Source organism: Micropterus salmoides, unplaced genomic scaffold (genome assembly GCF_014851395.1).
Source record: "Micropterus salmoides isolate LMB-PRFRI ecotype aquatic unplaced genomic scaffold, ASM1485139v1 Ms_hic_scaffold_7, whole genome shotgun sequence".
NCBI lineage: Eukaryota > Metazoa > Chordata > Actinopteri > Centrarchiformes > Centrarchidae > Micropterus > Micropterus salmoides.
Window position 1 is genome coordinate 16,928,319 of NW_024044459.1, and position 23,429 is coordinate 16,951,747.

Below are 23,429 nucleotides of genomic sequence, written 5' to 3' on the forward strand. Positions count from 1 at the left end.
TGAAGCACTTTTAGCCTACAACAATAAATAAATCCGTGTGTCATTGACCAGCAGCGCCGGGGAGAGTGAAAAGGCGCAGAGGGCGAGGCTTTGATTAAGCTGGTTGTGACACATTTGACCGGTTAAGCTACCGCCAAACTGCGGGAGGGGAAAGGAACATACAGAAACAATGAGTTTCTAAGGTGACCAAAGCCAAACCCGGAGGGAGGCTGCAAACCAGACAGGCTACCGCGGGAAAGAGGGTGGAGAAAAAAAAAAGATTATTTTTCCTGTGGAGGCATACTGATGGGGCCTGGTGAGTATAACAAAATATAACTTACAAGCTACAATACTCTGAAGTAGCCTAATACAATGAGGAAAACACGAGACAGAAGAACAATTATGACGAACGGTGCGAAAAATAGGCTATCACCACAAAGGCACAGATACAATACAGAGAATAATAAAATGCATACATTCATTTAATTTCCTGCTTATAATGAATAGCATTTATAAGCATCTAGTTTAACTATTATTCTGTGAATGTCAGACCTAGCATTTAGGCTACCCTTAGTTATAGCCTTACTGATAACTATCAAAACTTAAATATGCCTTGACATTTCAGACCTACAACCTATTTGATTTGTGCTGATACATGTGGATAAATGAATTGCCTGTGATCTGGATATTGGCCTCCGTGGATGCCTGCTTGAGGAGCTGTGATGGAGCTGCTGCCTGTCATTGAGAGCGCGCACCTGTCGCGCTGTTCCAAGCTCGAGCTCAGGGGGTGAGCGCATATGGAAGTGGCAGGTGGCATGAACGTGCGCTGCTCGCGCCGTTCAGACCACTTACCGCCAGAGCAACTCATCATGAAATCGGTGTGGCCCGCGGACACACAGCCTCTTCCCGCAAAATACGGCGATTGTTAAACAGAGGAACTGTTACAAGTATATGTCCCTGAATATTGAGAGCAGTTTCTCCAAAAGTAGCTAGGCTATTTATTGAATTAAATTGATTTTTAGTCTTTTTGATTGTTGATTTTTAATGTGTACATTACCTCAACTATAAACGATTTGAATTATTTTATTTTAGTAAGGCTAAGTAGCCTAATATTTCACTTAAGGACTAAAAATGCTGACCTATAAATTAAATATTTTGAATAGACTCTAGAATCTTTAATGTTCTAACATTTTTAATTTCAGTTTAATTGTAAGCTAATTAAAATATTTCAGGCCTACTTAACAACTAAAACAAATTATTAAGCCTATTTTGCAAAAATTGTAGAACGTGTAACTGCTACAATAGCTGCATTTTGTTTACATCGTAGCCTATTATCTGAAGGAGATTGTAAAAATGTTCTATTCAACAACAACAATGCACTGGTACAATAGTATTAGCATAAACTATTTATTAATATTAGCCTATTATTGTTTTTATGTCGATTATTATTGTGTCTTTTATCTTACGTAATTTCTGCCTATTATTGAAGTAAACTTTTTACAAAGAATAGCTTCTATTATAAAGCCTAGTATTATATTTATATATAAATAGTCCGTTTAAGAGGTCTTGTCATTCCAAATAGGCCTAATCATAATCATTGACATTGTTAGAATAATATTTTCTTCAGACCCAACAACAGAGGGTGGATGGGCTAATAGGCTGTCTTGTTTATAAACTGGCGTAAAGTGACATCTCCTGAAGAAATGAAAGTTCTCCACGTCTGAATTAGACTATTAACTTTTAACATGCTGCCGTCTCCACCTTTACAACATTGCGCGTTGCTCTTTTTTACTGTGTCTATTTGTTTCCAATAGAAACCAAGACGCGGAGGGAATCCCATAAGAGGAGTGGTCGGGGGGGGGGGGGGGGGGCTCCAACGGCCAATAGCAGAGCATAGGCCGGTGCTTCCCGCTCCGCCGTCCGCCCGGGGAGGGTATTTAGGAGCTGAGCCCGTCCAGGAGAGCAGACGATAGGTGCACCGGGCACGATCGGGTCCTACAACAGGCTAAGAGGGACCGGAATGGTGTTTTAGATATGTAATAGAAACTGAAGATGCCTGAAAAGTGGAGATTCAAATGGCTGGGTGAGTAATTCATAAAATAGGCTAATATTTAAAAAAAAAAAAAAAAACCTTATAGGTTATTTCCTTACATCACTTATGATCTGTTGTTGCTGCTACCAGGGCAACCACTTCAAACTCTGAACACATGTCGGTGTCTGTTTGGTCTAACACTCACTGCAACCTGTGGCAACATATGTTGACTTATTTTTCAATATCAATACTACGCATTATAACATTAATAAAACAATCCCAAATAATTATTTGAAGGAAAAAAATGTTATTTAGCCTAATGGCAAGTTGGTTTTCATGATAATGAGCATCACCTTGACTGAAGTGTTTTTGTTTTCATCCCCAGGACAATATGAGGAGAATGCTGAGAGATTTTGTAGGAATGAGAAGACACCGCCCCTTCCAGGTAAGAGGGGAAGTACACTTTAAGGTTAACTGTGCTGGCTGTGTCCTCCCCTCCAGCATCTGAGCGGGTGGTGACAGTGTGGCAGTGTACTGCTGCTGGCTGTGCTATCCGAGTGACAGCTGTCAGCTGCACTCCTCACTGCTGCCACCTCAAACCTCCTGCTGATGCTGCCACTTCACCTGTAAGATAATAAGCCAACGGTGGAATAAAGCTGCAATCGAAACAATAAACTCTACATTCAGTACAATGACAATCATTCAGCTCAACATCAGTTCAACACAGTCAAACCCGTGCATTTGCATCTATGGCAGGCCAGTGAGTTGTGACTGGCTGGGAGGCAGTGTAATGTTAGCTGACGTTTCTTTTACCCAGCTCACACTGCTCTGCTACCTTAACAGTTATATTTGACTATGCTTACTCATTTATTACTCATTCGGATCAAGAGTTACAGGCACCCTACGGGACTTTGAGATGTTCAGAAAGTTTACACAGGAGGGAAGGAGGTTTATAGTGAAGTAGAGGCTGTCCAATTTATTTTCCGTCTTGATGTTATTGTCGCCTGACATAATTTTTAAGGCAACGTTGGTTTTCAGCTGTCTTATTGTGGGTGGTTGTTAGGCAGTGTCTTGTTAGCTGGTTGATTCTGTGTGTGCCAGCTTACCTGCTGCTGCCCTCCAACTGTCCACTTAAATCCACACCAGCGCTCCAGGGTACTTCTGCAATTAACATGTAGGCTACTTCTTGCAATTAAGAACAGCAGGCTGGGTTTCACAAGTTCAGCTGTTGTGCATTTTATAAAAGAAGCTTTTTCTGCATTCAAAATGTGGACTCATTTATCAGTTAAGTCTTTTCTCACTTGCTTTTAAAACATAAATAGCCTGAACTAGTGGTGTGACGAGATCTGGCAATAGTACGATCTCAGCATGAATTGTGAGAGTGAACCTAGCACAGAAGATGCTCCCATCACTTTTAAATCGTTTGTGTGGCGGCACTACCCAGTGGAAATACAGGGTGGAAACATTAAACGCCAACAGAGTGACAGAATAATATGTAAGCAACACGTCAAAATGCACCTGCTTTTTTGCAAAGACTATTTTTCCAGTCATATATTTCATCACTGAAAATTTCTTCAAAATAGTGTTAAAATATCGTCTTGTTCTTGTGAACCCACACTTAGCTCATCTCATGAGCTCATCATGTTTAGCTCATCTCATGAGCTAAGTGTATCGTGAACAACAGATCTTAAATCAAATAAATATGAAATTGTTTTATTGTCAGATGGATGTTTCACAATTTGCTGAGCTCAAATCAGTCCAGAATGGGCCAAAATGATCACCTTATGAAATAGATTTAATGTAAACATTAGAAACGGATAGTTCAAAGCACAGACACAAATCCAACATTTCAATGGCTAAACAATCCTTCTGCTACAGAAGTGGTCATTATAAGGACTGTTCATCATGACTGTCATTATTAATCACAGGATGGTCCCCACATACACAAACACAAAGACTTCCATCGCCTAAAGCTAGTGGATCTTTTCACCCTGCAGGTTTCTGGAGCGAGACATCGCCCAACCACACACATGGTGACCACACACACCGCTCAGTCCTTCCTTTGCTATCAAAGCACAGGAAACACCAACATAACGCACAGAGGTGTGTCCATTGTCTCTTGATAAGCTCCATCAAAGCTCCACCCGCTTCTTCAGGATGATTTCTCGCACCAACGCCGTGGCCTCTTCTCGAATGCTCTCCATGGGCTCGTCCATTCGCCAGTACCGGACCACTTTCCCCTCAGGATTAACCAGAAACTTCCAGAAGTTCCACTTTGGCATTTTCTGCACAGAATCTGAAACACATGACCGCAATCTAGATTTAGCCACAAACGCTGATGATGCTCTACAGGTTCTCATGTCCAGAGCTTTAATGAACTTATGCTTAATATTGATCATCAGTGGTGGAATGCAACTAAGCACATTTACCCAAGCACTGCACTTAAGTACGAATTTGAGATACCCATGCTTTGAGAAATACAGTTTTATGGAACTATATCCTTCTATTCCACAACATCTCTGAGGCAAATATTATACTTTTTAATGAAGTATTAAGTTTTCCTTCATGGGCTGTGATTTCTCAACCCAGAAAGGACACAAAGCTGCAAACAGGGCTGTTTTTCTGAGCTCATGAAAACTGCGGTGCAGTTCTCACAGGACAGCGACGCTACAAACATACCACGATCTCATAGAAAATGATGCCTTGCTGTAGATTAAACTGCCCAACAGTACAAAAATTAGTTCAAATGAGTTCAACCTTGAACTGAAAAGCACTAAAATGCAACAGACACATTAAAGCAGCAGTAATATTAATCCAGATACATCATATGTAATAGTAAAACACTGTAAAACATTTTGTACATAATACTTCATACTTTTACTTAAGTAAGGTTTTGAATGCATGATTTTTATTTGTAGTGGAGTATTTTCACAGTGTGGTGTTAGTACTTTTACTTAAGTAAAGGATCTGAATACTTCTTCCACCACTGACTGATTTATATCAGATAAAATCAAACCCCAACCTCATAGCAGTTAAAGATATGGCTTTTTACTACTATCCAATAGGAGTGGGTGATAGATAAAATAGGTATCAATCGAGATATAGTAGATTTCACTGAAAAGCAATTGGGAAACTGGATTAAATAACCAGATGTGTATGGCTGATACAGCAAATTTAATACAGGGAGAAATCAAGTTCCCTCATCACAAAATTTCAGACAGGTGACACATTTATATGATCTGATGGTATGTATCGCCGACATATCTGATAACATTCACACACTGAATATTACTACTGAATATACTACTGCAGAGAAAATGTTTACATTTCTGAAGTCACTGGGATGTACAATCTGCAGCTGCTTCATTATCCAATAATGTTGGTTGTTATTTTAGCAGAGCTGTAAGGTGCTAAAATGAGATGTCACACCTATTAACCTCAATTTAAACTCTATTTGGGTGCAAGAGCTACACACAAAATCACAAGTCAACACCTTTACCAACATAACTATGGGTTTACAGATTTGTTTTTACGGAGGAAGCACAATTACAAATTTTGTGTGAGACATGAGTTATTTCTGGAGGGAAGACGTTAGTAAAGAAAAAAACAAACTTAGTAAAATAGATGTAAAATATCAAACGTGCAAACTTTCATTGTGAATTTATAAAAAAATAAAAAATAGGGTCTACCACAGATGCTGAAATAACTGTTGAACAACCAACAGAATAAAGAATAGCAGCACCAATATGCACCAATATTTGTGTTGCATTACTTGCAGGCATCAATACTCCGAATCCGCATTTAAAATGTGGTTTAATCTATCAGTTAAGACTTTTTTAATCTTTCTTTTAAAACATAAACAGCCTAGGGGTGTGATGAAAAATATAAATTTGACAGATCACTTGATCTTAAAAATAACATTTAGCTGCAGCCCCATGGGAAAGTGTGATGCAGTGAAAGTTCAGCCTGTACTTCCTGGCCATAAAGTGTAGCCATAAAAATACAAGAATAATCGTTTTTACTTGAACAAATTGCAAATATAGCCTTTAATCATAGCGATGGTGTAGTGTCCCTCCAAATATCTGTGCAGTGTTGTCTTTCTTTAAAATATTAAGTGTCCAGCAGACAGATGTGGTGAGGTGTCTTTCTGCCTACCTGTGAGGAATTTGAAGGCTGGGTCAGCCTCTGAGCCCATTATTTTGATCCTGCTGAAGAAGTGGAAGGTGACCCCGTAGGTGGACTTGGCGAAAGCCTCGATGTCCCGGCTGGTCCCGGTCTCTGTGTCCCCGAACTGACCGCACGGGAAGGCCAGGACGTTGAAGTGAGAAGTGCCCAGCTCGCGGTGGAGCTCCTGCAGAAACATGTAGTTCGCCTCCGTCTGCTCGCTGTGACTCGCCACGTTTACAACCAAAGACGCCTTAGGAGGAGGGTGAACAGGGTGTAATTATGTTACAAGAAATCACATAAAAAAGTAATGTTATGCATTGAAACCCAGCCCTCAAAGGACTCTTGATAACTTGGACGAAGTTTGCACAGATTTCCTCTCAAAGTGAAATGTCTGGTGATGATGTGGACTTACTTTTCCTCGGTACTTCTCCAGGGAAACCGTCCTCCCTTTCGCGTCTTTGACCTCGAAAGAATAAAAATCCTTTGGTTTTCTCAGCTTCACCAGTTGCGTCTGCAGGAGGAATAAACAGCCCACACCGACTGTCATGCTCAACAGTAGCGTTAACCTTTTTGCTTTTGGGTTGGAGGACTTGGCAGGGTAGCCCCCTAAGGCCTCCATCTTGGAGGGGGAAGAACGAGCCGCAGTCGGAGAGAGGGGTGGGGGGGCTCCTCCTGCCGAAAGTCTTGGAGCTGAGTACAGTCTGACAATGCCGGAAGCTAGGCACTAGTCCCTTCAAAATAAGAGGACAAAAACAAAAGCCATGGAGCCTTTCTATTGTGAAGCCCAGCTGTTCTCAAACAGTAGGATTTTTGTTTTTAGCTGTTTACAGAAACATCAGGCTACAGAAAGTCTGTGAAACCCATGACCAAAATTGTCATAGTTCTGTCTTTGTAAATGGATGGAATTGTTAAAATCAGTTATTCTCCTTTTGCTGGGAACTCCTCGTAACCCTCAGTGACCCCTGGGGGTCCCTGGACCCCACTTCGAGAACCACTGGTGTTAGCCCACCAGGTTTTTGGTTCAAACCCCGGTTGCCCCGGCCTTTCTGTGTGTGGCCCTGCGATGGACTGGCGACCTGTCCAGGGTGTACCCCTCCTTTCGCCGGATATCAGCTGGGACTGGCTCCAGCCCCCTGCGACCCTGCACGCAGGAAAAGCGGTTGGCGATGGATGGATATAATTTCTGAAATTAACTGTGTATTAATCAGCATAAACTTTTAACACAAAATTGTTCTGCTGGATCAATCTAGTATTAATTAGAATTGTTAACAAATCTTTATTTTTTATTTTTTTGCAATTTGTCACTATTGGTGATTGTCCACAAATATGTGTTCCTATTTCTGGTAGCCATGAACATCATAGCAACCAACCAAAACAGCCTGGCAAACCCATAGCACTAGCTACCACCTAGAAACAATCCCAAACACTTAAGAGACAACTCAGCAAACACAAATGACCTTGCGACCTACTTAGCAACCACTTCACGAATCACTGCAGTGGTGGAAGACGTACGCAGATATTTGTCTGCTTTGTCTATATATGTGTATGTATAGGGTGTTTAATTAAACCAAACTTTGCCCTCAGACATAACACAAAACCACACACACTACAACACATTTTTACACACTGGTGAGATAAATTCAAAACAAAACTACAAAAATTGGTTATTAGTAATGTTGCTGGAGGTTCTCCCCCTCAAAAACCTTTTCACATGATCAACAAAGCAAAAGGAATAACAAATGTAAACATTTGCATTTGCAACATTGCATTTTTTATTCCTTAGTGTACTATACAGTACAACACGCCAAACAACAAATTATTCTGCCCCAGCGTCACGTCTTTGGTCTGGGACAGGACAGAGATTCTCGTCCTCCACCTCCTACTACTCCTCATCTTCCTCCTATCCCATCTCCTCCTCCAACTTCTACTGTTCCTCTTCCTCCTCCTCCTCCTCTATGGTGTCCTCTACCTCTTCCTTCAGATTTCTCTGGATCCATTGTTCCAAAACTGAATGAACTGACTCTGGCCCTTTTATCTAGGCTATTTATTGAAGGTTCTGATTGGTGTGTTATCAATTTTGACTGTTTGTGTTTCCACCTGGGTAGGTGTGTGCTAATTGAGTTCAACCTATGCTGACTGAGCAATATTGAATGTTAATGATTTCTCAATGATCACATGGTGTTGGCAATGAGAAATGAAGGGATTTGAGTGTAGAGTTTAGAGAAATGGGTATGCTATTTGAAAAATGCAGTTATGGTTTTAAAATTTTAGTTTAATAGCCTGGTTATAGTGTTTAAGCAATTAAGAGAAACTGTAAAATATACTACCATATAAAATAAAATAAATCAATATATACAGTTATTTATATTCATATATACATACATGTATAGACACCACAGATATTCTGCAGAGCATTTTTATAGTTTTTGTCTGGGAGAATGTAAGTAGCAGCAAAAATATATGATAATATGGTTTCATCTTCACTATAAAACCTGACATTTGGGAAATAGTGTCCATCTTGACTGTGTTTGAGCACCAAGCATCATCGATGTAAAACACAGAGTCTCTCATCTTACCGGAGTCTTGCACCTTAAATCTTGATATTTATCTTAACAGTAGCAATACTACAGTGTAAAATTACTTTTTACATACATTTATTGTAATGTAGCCCCCCCAAGGCCATTACAATGCTTTTGCTTTGAAAGTTTTAACAGGAAGTTAAGCTCTTTAAATGTTGCCTACTTGACACTAGTGAAGTGTGTTTTAAATTTGTAGAGAAATTACGTTTGTGTCGGTTTTCAGTATTTTTTGTAAAAATTATTACTATTATTATTATTGTTTTCTCAGGGTCTAAACGACGCCCACCACACACCGTACAAGCGGTTCAGGAGGCGGATCACTCAGAGGAGCAGCAGTGAGGGTCCTGCTGCGAGTACACCGCTGGTCACTGGGCGGCAGTGTGAGCCAGGCTTTGAGTTTGATGCAGTCTGTCAGAGACTAGAGCTGGATTCTCCATCGAGACACCATGAACCAGAAGAGAGAGACCTACACGGAAACCGTCAAGGTATTATTTTAACAACACACCACATCAGAGAAGAATGTGGAAATAACTATATAAGTATAGGGAAGAAGAACAAAAATGTATAGCATACTTTTAATTCAGGCTTACATGCAATTTTTTTTAAGACGGATTGTAATCAATTCATTGAAATAAATTAGCTATTTACCTAGGTAAATATTTAGGTAATGTATGTGTCAATAAATTGTGTGTCCTGCAACATGCTTCAGATGTTAGCTTCAACTGTGGACAACACCTAAGTTGTCAGTATTGCATATAGAAACTGAGCAGATGGTGCTGCAGAAGAACATATTTGTGTTTCAACTGTAAAATACCATGCTTCCAATATATATCATGGTCATAACTTTTATATTACCACATTTTAGGGCTGAGTACTAAACATACATATATATGCCTTTTCAGTGGATAAAATGAACATAGGCTGAAATTTGTACAATCTCCTGTAACGGTATCAGCATTGGCTCCAAAATCCAGTATCAGTCAAGATGAAAAAGCAGTTACAACAGTTACAGAAGCAAACTACAAATGTATTTTGGTTTTGTTGTTCAAATACAATACTTATTAAATACTCCAATCCTAAACGAGTAACAGTTCCTTGTAGGGCTACAGCTCCAAACCCACATCCATTCTTAGTTATCTTCACCATTATGTTCAGCTGTGTCACTATGTGATGCAGCATTGCAGCACAGTCTTGTGATTCAAGGTGAATGTGCTGTAATGTTTTCTGTGCCTGTCCCAATTAGAGACAGCATTGGCAGGAGGTGTTTCCCACTGTGGAGCTGCTACATCACCATGCACCATTTCTGCCAGGGGAAGCCATGCAACAGAAAATGCCCCAGAACAGGTTTGTTTAAGGAACCTGCATCTGTGGTACTGTAAAAAATCCATTTGTTTGTGTCTTTCCTGTACCACCTGTACTTCTTTATACAAGATACTTGAGGTGAAATATTAAAAAGCTGTGAGATTACTTAAGGTCAAAAACGTAATAACCAAACAACACAAAAGATTGATGGGCACTGTGCTCCCAAACTTGGACATAGTGTGTGCTAGCCATCTACACAGGAAAACATTAGTAAGGACCCAACCCACCCAGGTCACAGTCTGTTTGTCCCTTGCTATAGTGGAAAAGATATAGAGCAATCAAAGTCCAATCTAAAAGACTGAGGAACAGCTTCTTCCCCAGAGCTGGAACCTCCATTACCCCTCATTGTTGAGCAATGTTGTAAATTTGGTAAAATTAAATTTTACCAAGTTAATTCCATTCCATTTATTAAGTATAGATGGGGGATGCTACCCCATCATATTTATTTTGTTTATTTATCTTGTTTTCTATTGCTACTGGTCTTTGAGAGTTACCAAACGTAAGTTCAATGTGTACCTACAATGGCAAAGTGTCGTATCTTATCTTATAACCCAGTTGTATCCTCACAGCTAAAATAAGGATAACGCAGTTATTACTAAAGGAGGTTAGCGTCATTATACTTCAAAATACATAAAATAATGGACAAACTTGGCCTGAAAAACGTGGCAAAATCACTTCTAATGCTCTTGATGAAATCAATATTCATGTAAAACACTGAATCTATAAATAGTCCTTTACTTTTTGCAGGGATGGGTGTGGAGAGCTGGAGTCCAAGAACATGGAAATGCCCCACAGTCTGGTACTGCATAAATGTTTTTTTCTTTTGCTACATGAAGAATTATCTGAATGACATGTAGTGATACTGCATGATATCACACCAGGAATCGTAAAGTAACAGAAACTACTGGAGGACTGAGAAAGGTCTATGTTAATGTTGTGTTTGCTGATGACATTATCTCATGTGATAAATACTTTCTCTGTCTCCGGGAACCTTCCCAACTACTTTCAAAAGGGCTTGGGTTACACCCCTTCTCAAAAAACCCTCCCTCAACCCTGCTATTCGCCAGTATCACATCTACCATTTCTATCCAAAGCTATTGAACGGGCAGTCTTCAGACAAGTCTCAGAATTCTTCTCGTGGAATATCAGTCTGGTTTTATGAGCGTCCACTCTCCTGAAATGGCTCTGCTCTCTGTGACAGAAGCCCTAAAGTCAGCTAGAGCTGCAGCCCAGTCCTCGGTTCTTATCCTGCTTGACCTATCAGCTGCCTTTGACACAGTCAATCACAGGATCCTGCTGTCCACACACACAGCAATGAGCTTCTCGGGCAAAGCACTCCTGTGGTTTGAATCCTACCTCTCTGGGCATTCCTACAATGTGTCGTGGCAAAGACAGTTGTCCTCCTCTCACTGCCTCTCCACAGGGAGTGCCCCAAGGCTCAGTGCTAGGGCCTCTTCTCTCAATTTACACCAACTCACTGGGGCTGATCATTCCCTTGCATGGCTTCTCTTACCACTGCCATGCAGATGACATGCAACTTTACCTATCCTTCCAGCCAGACGACCCCACCTCCTTGGCACGGATCACGGACATGTCTTTTTGGATGGAGGCTTGCCACCTTCAGTTAAACCTCTCTAAGACTGAACTCTTGGTCATTTCAGCCATGCAATCTATCCACCATAAGATCAAACTACAAATTGGCTCCTCAACCATCACTCCAACCAGGGTGGTGAAAAACTTGGTGGTCATGATTGATGACCAAATGTCCTTTTCAGACCATGTTGCTGCTGCTCTCGGTCGTGCCACTTTGCTCTATACAATATAAGAAAAATCACGACCTACCTTACTCAGTACGCCACCCAGCTTCTGGTACAGGCCATGGTTATCTCTCACCTCGACTACTGCAATGCCCTCCTAGTGGGTCTTCCAACTAGTGCAGTGAAAAACCTACAAGTGGATCAGAACGTAGCAGCGCATCTGGTTTTTGATAAACCCAATGGCCTCCCGAATCAAATTCAAGTCACTATTGCTTGCATACAGAGTGAACACAGGGTCTGCACCCATCTACCTAAACTTCATCATACAAGCTTACGTTCCTTCTCAGCCACTGCGCTCCTCCAACGAACGTGCCGTCCACGATGGTGGAACAAGCTACCACATGCCATCAGAGCAGGGGTGTCTGTCTCTAACTTCAAGAAGCTCTGAAAACTCACCACTTCAAAGAACACTTTTTCTTATAACATCTCTAACCCCTAACCTCTAACATGCATGTCCTGTGCTCTGCTTCTTCTATCTCCCTACAATTCTCTTGTATTGATTGCACCTTTTTTTCTATATTTACCCCATTGATGCCATACGTGCTATTGGCTCGCACAAGTATTTATTGCTGCGCTTACTAGTATGTATTGTTTCTCAAATGTAAATTGCTTTGGATTAAAGTGTCTTCCAAATGAGTAAATGGAAATGGAAATCTCTAATGGGAAAAGCAGGCATTAATCCTGTAAAGCTTCTGGAGGTTTAACACAAAGAATACGGCATTAGATATGAAAGTGTGATGGAAATCATTGTTTAAGTCTCCGTAACCAAGGACAACTCTTTTTCCAAAACACATTAACTAACACACATTTATTGTATTTCTACAATTTTCATTTGAGTTGATTTCATTTGAGTTTCAGTGAGTAAAAAATGAACACAATTGACATCATCAATAGTAAACCAAAGATGTGTTTTGTGTAACTGTGATTTTACATGATATTTTTCCATTGCAGGTTCTGATGGCAGAGGACATGACTTACATCCATTTGCTGCTCTGGACAAAGCTTCTGTGGGTCTGCCAGGAAAGCCACTGATGAAGCTGGCGGCACCGTCACTGCTGAACGACTACTGTAAGTGAAGATACAAATCCTGCAATACTCCCACAGAAGAAAACTTCACAACAAACACACACACACACACACACACACACACACATATAAATATATATACACACATATATATACACACACATATACATATATATATATACACACACACACACACACACACACACATATATATATATATATATGTATAGAGAGAGAGAGAGAGAGAGAGAGATATCTACACATACTCATTTTCAGATGATACTTTTCCATGCACCCCCTGTGTCTGCATATCTTTCTTATTGCAGTACAAAAAAACACTTAATCAGCAACACACACTTTTCCAGTGTAGGACCAAGTGAGTATAGGTTTATTCCAATACATATAGCCTACACGCCTCGCATTGACTCACCAACTCCATCCGAGAATCACAAGTGGTCACCCACGTACCACTGACGATACTGAGCAACTTGGGTAATGTTTAAATTCAACAATTCAAACTATATATACATCGATATATGGTATTTTATGAGCTTATGAAATATAATGTGTCTCAATTTCACAATTTTTAGGCCAACAAAATAATACAGAATAAAGTCATCAGCATTTGTTCCCCAGAATTACTGTATATTGGCAGGAGTGGAGAAGGCTTTAAAACAGGATTTTGAGTATCATGGTAATTTAACAATGAATACATTTCAGTTTAAGCAATGACTAAACAAAATATGACAAATCCAGACCTTTGGTTTCTGGTCAAAATTATTTGATGGTGGTGGGGTGTGTGTTGGGGGAACTCCTAACGGCCCTGTACCTAAGTTTTAAAGAGTCAGTCAGAAGATCCTACTCTCTCTTTTTCTGACCTTCATAAGGACACTGTTTAAATAATCAGATAAAAATGTTTAACGATTAATGAACACATCACCGAACATCATATGTGACCACCAATGTGTTCCGTTTGTAGCCTCTGTAGTCCTTCTCTTTTTTCCATCTCCTCCCCTTCAGACACTAATCTTCTCGACTGCAGTTGTAATGGTATGATCGCATTAGCACTGGGCTCTTCTGTTTACATTTGGAATTCAGAAAGTCGTGCTCCAGTGGGATATCTGAGTCCAAGTCCACAACCAGGAGGGCTATACTGTCAGACTCCATCCGTCTCATTTCTGTGCTGGAGCAGAGATGGGAGAGCTCTCTGCATTGGGACCAGGTCGGGGGAGATACAGGTAAATGCTCTGGAGCTTAAAGTAAATGAGCGCATTGATGGTGGAAAGTGATTCATACAAACTGTGCTATGGGGGTCCTGCGCAAGGGGATGTGTAACACCTAGATGAATCAGCAGTTTGTGGCAGTTTGTGGTGACTCTGTCTCTCTCTTTGACTCTTTAGTTGTGGGATGTTGACCACGAGAAAAATGTGAGGTGTCTGCCATCACACCTGTCTGTGGTCAGAGCTCTTTCTTGGAAACAGCAGTTACTCAGCAGGTATGTGTGGTCAGTATACTAAACACGACATGAAGGTAATAAAAACGTTCAGTGTCATTCTTACACATCTGTCTCATCCCATGTCAACTATTGTAACTCCCCCTTCACCTGCCTCAGCAAAGCAGCTCTGGATTGTTTACAAAAATCCAGCTGAAGGTATTTGTGATCACTTATAGAGCTCTGGACACTGTGGACCCTGTGTCATTTTCTAAATCCTACTTACTCTCATTTGAAATAATTTCTATTTTATGGTGTTTTATTCTTCCTAAGTGTAGTATGTCAATAATTTATGTTGGTTGCTTTATTTATTTTGTGAAGCTTTGTGAGGTTTTGCTTTTGATAGGTGCTATAAAAATAAAGTTATTTACTTTCTTCTTAACTCTATACTAGCAGGACTGACACAGGAAACCATTTGGTTTTCATCCACTTCCAAATTTATACTGGTTTAATGCAATAGCAAAAGGAATTGTAACCTGTATAAAAAGGGCATCACAGTTAGTATCAATATGAAGCATGCCGTATTCATCTCTCTTACAGCGGCTGTGTTCTCGGGCATATCCACCACCTTGACACTCGTGTTCCCACACCTCTGGTGGGCGCAGCCGTCCATGAGGAGGGGATCTGCAGCCTTCAGTGGTCACCAGGAGATGACTGGCTGGCCAGCGGCTCCACAGGGGGCCATCTCTGTATATGGGATAGTGATGTCGCAGGGCCCACAAGGTCACGCAAGCCAATCACTACAATGAAACAGCCCAGCACCGTTAAGGTCAGCTTCTGCTTCGTGATTGGGACTTTCTAGGGAAATTTAAACACTGCTGCATGTGCTTGGTATTCTATATTTGTAATCAACTGATCACTTTGCTGAGATCTATTTTCAAGTTTTTTTTGGAGGACTGACACAACCGTAACCACATAATTGCAAGCAGCTGCGCATTCTGTTGTATGACATGATGATGGTGATTATTAATCTTGTCTTGTGCAAACTTGAGTGGCATGATACTGGTTGATAAGGGTTTAGCTGTTGTTATACAGATGTTTAAAAGAAAATACTGTCAGTTGATCCTGCAGCTATTCACTGGGAGGTCTACTTTAAAAACTGGACAACCTGCTGACCATTGTGTGTGCATTCATTGTGTTTGCGTGTTTAGGCGATGGCATGGTGTCCATGGCAGAGAAAGATGATTGCTACAGGAGGGGGATGGAAAGATGGAGAGCTGAGAATCTGGGACACAGAGCCGGGGACTTGTGTGACTTCTGCTGACACAAATTCACAGGTGTTTATGAAAGTTTATCTCTTATATGAGTGTACATATACTTCAAATTCATCAAAGTAGAGCGGAGGGATTTTTTAAAATTGTGTATAAATATCGAACAGACTACTCCAAATGACTCCAATTGCAGATATGTTCCCTTCGATGGGCTAAAGAGAGACGATATCTGGTCACAGGTCATGGCCTTCCACATCACCAAGTCACCTGCTGGACCTGGGAGTTTCCCTCCCTGAGCCCCATCTACCAGCTTACAGGTTAGAGAAACTGACACACAACCACAGCCAAATATTTCTGTTTTACACATTCACAATAGCCTCAAAGGAATAAACGTATTGCATCATTATACATGCTGACTAATAATAATAAAGTGGTGTCAATGTGACGGTTGGACCTGTCATCCATTGTTCAGATGTTTAATTAGCATTTTGTGCTGACTCATTCGGGTCCTGGGCTTCCAGTGAGTACAAAACTATGAAATTGAACCCATCAAAAGTCATTACGTTTGATGTGAGATGTCACAGTTTCCTGAGGTATTGTGAATCGCAGAAGAAAGAAAGACTAGACATTTATGACTCTAAATTCTCATTTCATTTGTGTTATTCATTTACTCACAAATTGCAGTTACTCTAGTGATGATATAGAGCCAGACAATCAGGAGGAATTGCCATTATTCAGTCATTGTGTTCATCTTGGCTGTTTTCTATTTCGGTAAAGTGGGAGGTGGGGGGGCATATCTGGTATCTGGTTGTGGTTGCCAGAAGAAGTGCTTTTGCTTTTCACATCAAACGAAGAAATATGAAGCTAGACTCTTTGAGACTCCTTTTTCATTTGTAATGTCCTGAACTTTTTGTATTTCTTCATTATTTACTGTAATGAATGTGAGGCGTATGCATTGATATATGCATTTATAGTGGTGAAAATATACACTGAGATGCCTCTGTTTTATGTGGGAAAGAAGGTATTTAAAAGTCAAAATTCAGACATGTTGTTGTTTTTTCAGGTCATTCTCATCGAATCCTACACTTGGCCCTAAACCCCGACAGTACTCAAATTTTCTCTGCTGGAGCGGACCAGTGCCTTCACATCTGGGACATGTAATTATCAACATCACTAATCATAGACAGTGACTGTTGTTGGGGTCTGGTCAGATCTATGTAAAACTTGCGGCTCACTTTCTTGGTAGAGTGATAGTGTAGAGAATGCACATTTCCTGATCTCTGCCCTGAACTAACCACAAATACAAAGCAAAGTACGATTACCATATACAAACGTATCACCCTAAAATACTTCATGCACCACGAATATCAGTTTCTTGTAGGGCAAAATAACACATTAAGAATGTTTTACTTTTTGATGGTTGAGGTATGGATAACAGGGCATTCATGTGAAAATAGAAAAGAAAATACCTCAAATAACAGACACAAAGTTATCCTCTTATCACACACCAACAAGACTAGAAAAACAACATAACATCCGGTGGTAAGATGACATAGCTCTATTACGCAAACAAATACGTCTAGTTGTCAGACAAGAAGGCAAGTCTATAAAAATGTGTTTTAAGGCATGATTTAAAAGCTGAGACAGTGCCAGTAGAACAAATACTAACCGGTGGACAGCTCTAAAGTCCAGGTGCCAGCACAGGAAAAACTTGATCATCTCTTGACTTTAACCTGACTTCAAGCTGCCTTTTTCCTCTGATGTGAAAGCCTTGTATACACCTTAGATACTGAACAGGATTTTAAAACAAATTCTAGGGTTCCATGAAAAGAAGCTAGACTTTGTGTTTAGGCTCAGGAGAATGTTTTCATGCAATTTTTCATTGTTGTTGAAGCTATCACTTTGCTCACTACGAAATCAAATACTGTGCACATGCGACTAATTACCATTTAATTATTTATTTATGTAATTTCTCTGATCTTTGGTTTCATGTATGTTATCCCCCTTGTCTCAGCTCCTGAGATATGTAACCCAATAAACACTGATAAATGTGGAAGTTAAACTGAGTCTGGGGGCTTTATTCTCGCCTACTGCCTGTCAGATTAAAGTTGATTGTTTTCTGGCTCCCTCTTTATCAGACTAATCTGGTTTTACTTGACATTTGTAACAGATAAAACAGAGTTATTGTAATTTCTAACAGATAAAACAGAGTTATTTTAAAAGTTAGGTAGTGACAGCAGTTGCACTTAACACAGAAAACAGAGTAAAGTCTTCCTGGCGAAGACCTGTGTATTGAAAGATGTCTCACTTGCAAGTATGTGATCAGACTAGAGTTGAGAAAACACTTTGTGCAATAGTGGTTAAGACTTCTCTTAAAAAAGGAAATGAAAGCAAGACCCCCGACTACTGTGATACATCTCGTGTGAAACATGTACACAGACACAGAGGTGCAGAAGTGATCGTGCAACACATGAGGTTTAAACTTTATAACCACAGACATCAGTTTCTCAGATGAAACCACAACACATTTCATCATTCTGATGATTTGATACGGTGGTCATGATTTGAAAACCTCTACCTTTCAGAAAACAAATCAATAGAAAACATAACGCAAAATAGAAACACCAAAGTGTGCCATCCCTCCAACAGTAACACACTGTACAGCAGTGGCGACTCCTGCCAAATCTCTCAGGGGGGGCAATTGTTGCTATGATGGCTAAGGTGACCAGTTCAATGGTCTAAGTCTGCTATAAGACAAGGATTGTTCCTTAGGCTACATACTGTACAGTATTTGTGAACAGCTACATCCTGAAGTTCATTGTCAATGTCTACAATGAATGAACAGTCCACAGTTAAGATCAACAGATCTTTAGACCTTTGGATCATATGTGTAGGAGCCATTATACATGAGGGGGACATGTCCCCCCCACATTTCAAAATCTGTTTTGTCCCCCTCACTTTTTTCCTGCGATTTCGGAGTTGGCTCATAGTGGAGGCGGTGTGAATGAATAGTCAATCAATCAATCAATCAATCAATCACACACCGCATCAGACATGATTCATTGGTTGAAACAATGACAAAAATCATGTTCGCCTATAGAAAACATGTGACACAAGGCAAAGGTGGTGCTGAAAAGTTAAGGGAGAAAAAAGTGTGCAGCAAAGTGCCTCAATAGGCTAGTTTCTTTTGTGCTGCTGTTACTTATAGCCTACCTGAAGACAGCAGTGAGGACTCCTGCTGCAGGGTGGGTAGTAACTTGTTACAAATAACGCACATTTGCTAAATAAATACATTTTAAAAGAGTAATTGGCACCTGTTGACGTTCCTTTTTTAAAACTGTACTTTTACTCTTTACTCCAGTATTTTCTTTAGGCCAGAAATCTACTCTTAATTTCTCTACATTTTCCATTCATACCTTAATAACTTAACCAGTCTGTAATCTGCATTTTGCTTCATTAACCTAAATGATCCAGTCTGTGTGCGCACAGTTACGCAGAAGAGTGCCTGGTCTCGGGCGCTTGTCAGTCACAGAGCTGGGCGCAAACATTTAGAAAATCAGGCAAACTCCTTTTTCTAAGGCTTTATTGTTCTAATAATATAACTTAAATCCAGTGAGCGCACACCATGGCAATGCTGACCGTGTTGGGAAGCAGCCTGCATCGCTCTTTCACAAGCAATACTTTCACTTTCCATTAACGACCCATTAAAAGCGTATTCACTCTCTGCAAACGTAGACTTCACACTGTAACATATGTTAGATGATCACTTCTTTCTTTCTTTCTTTTTTTTTTTTTACATTGGTCAGGCTACTATTTGTTTTACAGCAGCTACCAGCTGTTATTTATTCAGCAAACGATCATTTTTGAGATGCACCGAGAGAGAGAGAGAAAATATGGGTGGATAAAACAGTCCTGTTGGGCTTTACGCATGACGCACAGCTTCCTCTGTATGCAGGTTTACCTGCTTCAACAAAGAGCTGCTACGTGTTGCTGCCACAATAATTCTTTACGTTGTGAAGATTATTTAGATGCTTCAGGTATAATCAGATTGTATTGGCTGCCTGTGATACTGCAAAGCAAGTGGTTTGGTTGGCTACTTGTCCATAATAAAAGATACAGGCAACAATAGTGGCTGGGCAGCAAGCATGATATTTTAAAGTGATCTTATCAACATCTTCATTGAGATTTACTTGTTTTAAACAGCTAAATAGCTAAAGATAATCAACCAGCAAAGCAAATTGCATTTCTTAGAAATAACTATGTTGCAGCTGTTTCTAACCTGATGAACAGCAAATGAAATATTATTATACTTTTACTTGAGTAGGTTTGTAATTTTTTCCTCTAACTTTTAATGGGAGTAATTGTACTTTTTTGAGTAAAGATTTTGAGTACTCTATCCACCACTGCCCAGCGGTGAACATGAGACAGCAGAGATGAGGGCAAGAGCAGAACAGAGTCAAAGCCAGCACAGTCCAAAGCACCAGTTTATGGTTAGATTGATGATGATGTGACTTATTTAGTTATCGACTCAAGGGCTCAGCTGAAGTGATTCACAAACATTTGTTGCAGGGAGAGTCAGGGCCAAGTGAGACACAGGAAATATCACAGACAGCTCACAAGTGGAATGTTAGGATAACTAAATATATTTGTACTGTGGCTACATTAACTAGCAGCTCTTCCATGGTTTTAATGGCATGTAGTCAGTTTGGTTCTAGTTATTGTACTCCGTCTCTCTGACCCTCTCCCTCTCCGAGTTTTTCTCCATCTTCTGTCACTACAAAGACCCTCTTTCAGCCACACAAATAAGTACATTCTGTTTTCAAAAGCCATTAGAAATGAGCATTTAATTGCTTTATTTAAAAAAAATTAGAATCGGGGGGGCATGCCCCCGAACCCCCCTAGCAGTTCAGTGTCCCCCCAGGTTCAAAGTCACTCCTACGCCCCTGCTTTGGATGTAAAGGCAACTACTTCAACAATAATGAAAAAATTAATGACTCTCACAATCATCTGATTTAGCAGTGACAAACCTTTTCTTTAGGATCAACAAATCCAGAATAAAGCGCAGTGGCACTGGGCTGATGATGTGTGATGAATAAAATTATTTACAGTTAATCTTGCGTTACTGGTAAGGGACTCTTCTCAAGTAACAGGCTACAGTAATGTAATAATGTCACATGTGCTGTATATGAAGGTGGATCAAACTTAAGTAATCTTAAATATTTAATGGGGTACAGAGGAGCACAGTATTTATTTTCATTCTTTAAGTTACACACATTACACAAGACTAATAAGGTAAGAAGAGAGTAGTAAAAAATCCACTTGTTATCCTGTAGATATACAGTATTATTAGGGGTGTGGGCTGTATGTACTCTATAATCGCACAGTAACAACGAGCTATGTGCTGTTCTCCCATTCTCACTCTGTATTTACCACATCATACTACCTCCTCTTTCTTCTTCAGTTTATGGCAATAAAAGAAAAAAACAACACATAAAATAATTGTTAACGTTACTGGTTAAGTGCAGCTAACTTTAAATTTACTCCACCACCAAACATAAAACATGGCTTAGTAACAATCACATTTAACATAAACATAAGAGTCGGCTTAATAATAACTATCAAGATTATTAGCTTAGCCTATGGCCTTTTACGAAGCATAAATTAACCTAGCGGACTTTTCCTCTCCTCATAGTTTAACAAATTAGGCCTAACGTTACATGTATTAATTATAGTGTTTAAGTCGCTGCATCTCCCGACACCGCGGTGGAATTTTCAGCCTGAACATACGTTTTAAAACAGCAGCTGGTCGTAGTGAGAGAAACAAGCTGGAGGACCTCAGAGCCGTTTTCAGGTGGCAGAAGCGTAACTCAGCTGCTGGGCGCGTGACGTAAACACGTTAGTGCGAGCCCTCCCGGAACCCATACAGATGGCATTGCAGCGGGAAAAAACTGCCTTTACATGAAAGTCTATGAGAGAGATCTGGGCGATTTATAACCAGACTGAAATCGCATTAAAAGAGGCGCCCCTGCTGTAGAATATCTAGTCTGGCAAAAATCCTGGCTATATACTCCAAATGTCTTTTTTGGATCTTGTTGGCATATTATATAGATAGGGACATGAAATGCTAGTGATCTAGGAACCAAAGTAAAATGTTGTATTTCCTGGATCATCATTTCTACTTCTGAATTGCTAACTAATTAGTGTAAGCTACCTGTTTATTTAGTACATGTCATCTTGTATGGGGACATTTGATTGGCAAGAGAGAGTCTATCATGCAATTATTTTACTTGATCTAAAATCTACATTGGCCCATAAAACTACAGGAAACTCAAAATGTTTTGTAACTAAATACTAATAATTTGTAACTGAATAAGGATTCATCTCTTGGCATAAGTACACGAGCGCTGTGGCTCTATATGGCAATGTTGGTCTGTTCGTTGTTCGGTCAGTTCATCACTTTGGTGCAGACTGACATAGTATCTCTACAACAATTGGATGGATTGCCATGAAAGTTTGTACAAACATTCATGTTCCCCAGAAGATGAATGCCACTGACCCTGGCAATCCCCTGTCTTTTTTTTTTCTAGCGACACATTGAGGTTGACATTTGTGGTTTTAACTGAAACAGCTGTTAGATTAATTGCCATAAGATTTGGTAAACATACTGATTCCCCCCTCAAGATTGAGGATGAAATTTAGTGGTCCTCTGACTTTTCCTCAAGCGCCATCATCAGGCCAACATTTCCCTTTGTCCAATAATTTGGTTCATACCCAAATACCTGAAAAACTAATTACATTTCCATTAGCCTCAGCTGTAGTTAGTTTGTTGTAATTAGCAAATGTTAGCATACTAACAGGCTAAATTAAAATGGTGAACATGGTAAAATTATACCTGTTAAACATCATCATGTTAACATTATCATTGTCAAGTCAAGTCAGGTTTTATTTAAAGTCCAAAATCACATGGACATGGTCCCAATACACTTTAAAAAAGGCATTGAAATTAAATAAAATTAACCATAAAATACAGAATGCATGTAATAAACACATAATAAAATCAGAATAAAATCAACTAAATAAAATGATAAAACGATAAAATGTAATAATAATTTATGTTGTGGTGGCAGTCTGGCTGACGGTGAGTGTCCTGTTTATTGTTCCTTTTTTCTTGTGATTATGTTTTTCCCTTGTGTTTCGGCCTGCCTGTCTGTGTCTACTCTGCTCCCCTTCCTTGTGTTCTCCCTCTCTCTCTCTGCTCCTGAGCCCAGCTGACGATCCACGCCTGCACCTCGTCAGCCACCTCCTCTGCCTGCCACACCTGCCAGCAATCAACTCCCTCCCTGCCAGTATTTCAACCCCGGTTCTCCACACAATCGCTGCTTAATCGTCGTTGCTCCTGACCTGGTGCCACTTCATCACTCAAGCTCTTGTGTAATCTGCGTCATCTCTTTTTCCCTGTACTTTGTTTTCCCTGTGTCTAACCCTGTCTGTCTCTTCCCCGTGCCTAGCAAGTCAGCCTGCCACCACACTCCTCCACCAACCCCCCCAGTCAGTTCTTCCGTGCCTCCTCTCTTCCTCGGTCCCCAGTGCCCCCCAGCTCCCTTGTCTCAGTCTTCTCGGTTCCCCGTGCCCGTGTTTCCCCGGCATCCGCCTCTCCCTCACCTCCACTCCCTCAACCCCTTTTTCTCCTCAATAAAACCTGTTTCACCGGAGCGTTGCTTTTGGGTCCTCTCTGTCCAACACACACAAACATTTATAGTTTGC

The 23,429-nt window shown here is 40.3% G+C and overlaps 2 protein-coding genes across 2 annotated transcripts; one reads left to right on the forward strand and one right to left on the reverse strand.

Annotated features, from left to right (window-relative positions):
- Positions 1 to 1,918: 1,918 nt before the first annotated feature.
- Positions 1,919 to 17,711, forward strand: LOC119892294 (cell division cycle protein 20 homolog B-like). Its single transcript, XM_038704492.1, has 12 exons — positions 1,919 to 2,062; positions 2,397 to 2,456; positions 9,026 to 9,242; positions 10,001 to 10,101; positions 10,867 to 10,918; positions 12,888 to 13,004; positions 13,983 to 14,200; positions 14,363 to 14,457; positions 14,995 to 15,223; positions 15,606 to 15,731; positions 15,859 to 15,982; positions 16,729 to 17,711. Exons 2-12 carry the CDS (start codon positions 2,403 to 2,405, stop codon positions 16,824 to 16,826), a joined length of 1,431 nt encoding a protein of 476 aa, XP_038560420.1. The 5' UTR covers positions 1,919 to 2,062; positions 2,397 to 2,402; the 3' UTR covers positions 16,827 to 17,711.
- gpx8 (glutathione peroxidase 8 (putative)) lies at positions 3,709 to 6,832 on the reverse strand. The gene is made up of 3 exons (XM_038704493.1): positions 6,591 to 6,832; positions 6,167 to 6,428; positions 3,709 to 4,307 (listed from the first exon to the last, which is right to left on the reverse strand). Exons 1-3 carry the CDS (start codon positions 6,795 to 6,797, stop codon positions 4,144 to 4,146), a joined length of 633 nt encoding a protein of 210 aa, XP_038560421.1. The 5' UTR covers positions 6,798 to 6,832; the 3' UTR covers positions 3,709 to 4,143.
- Positions 17,712 to 23,429: the final 5,718 nt, after the last annotated feature.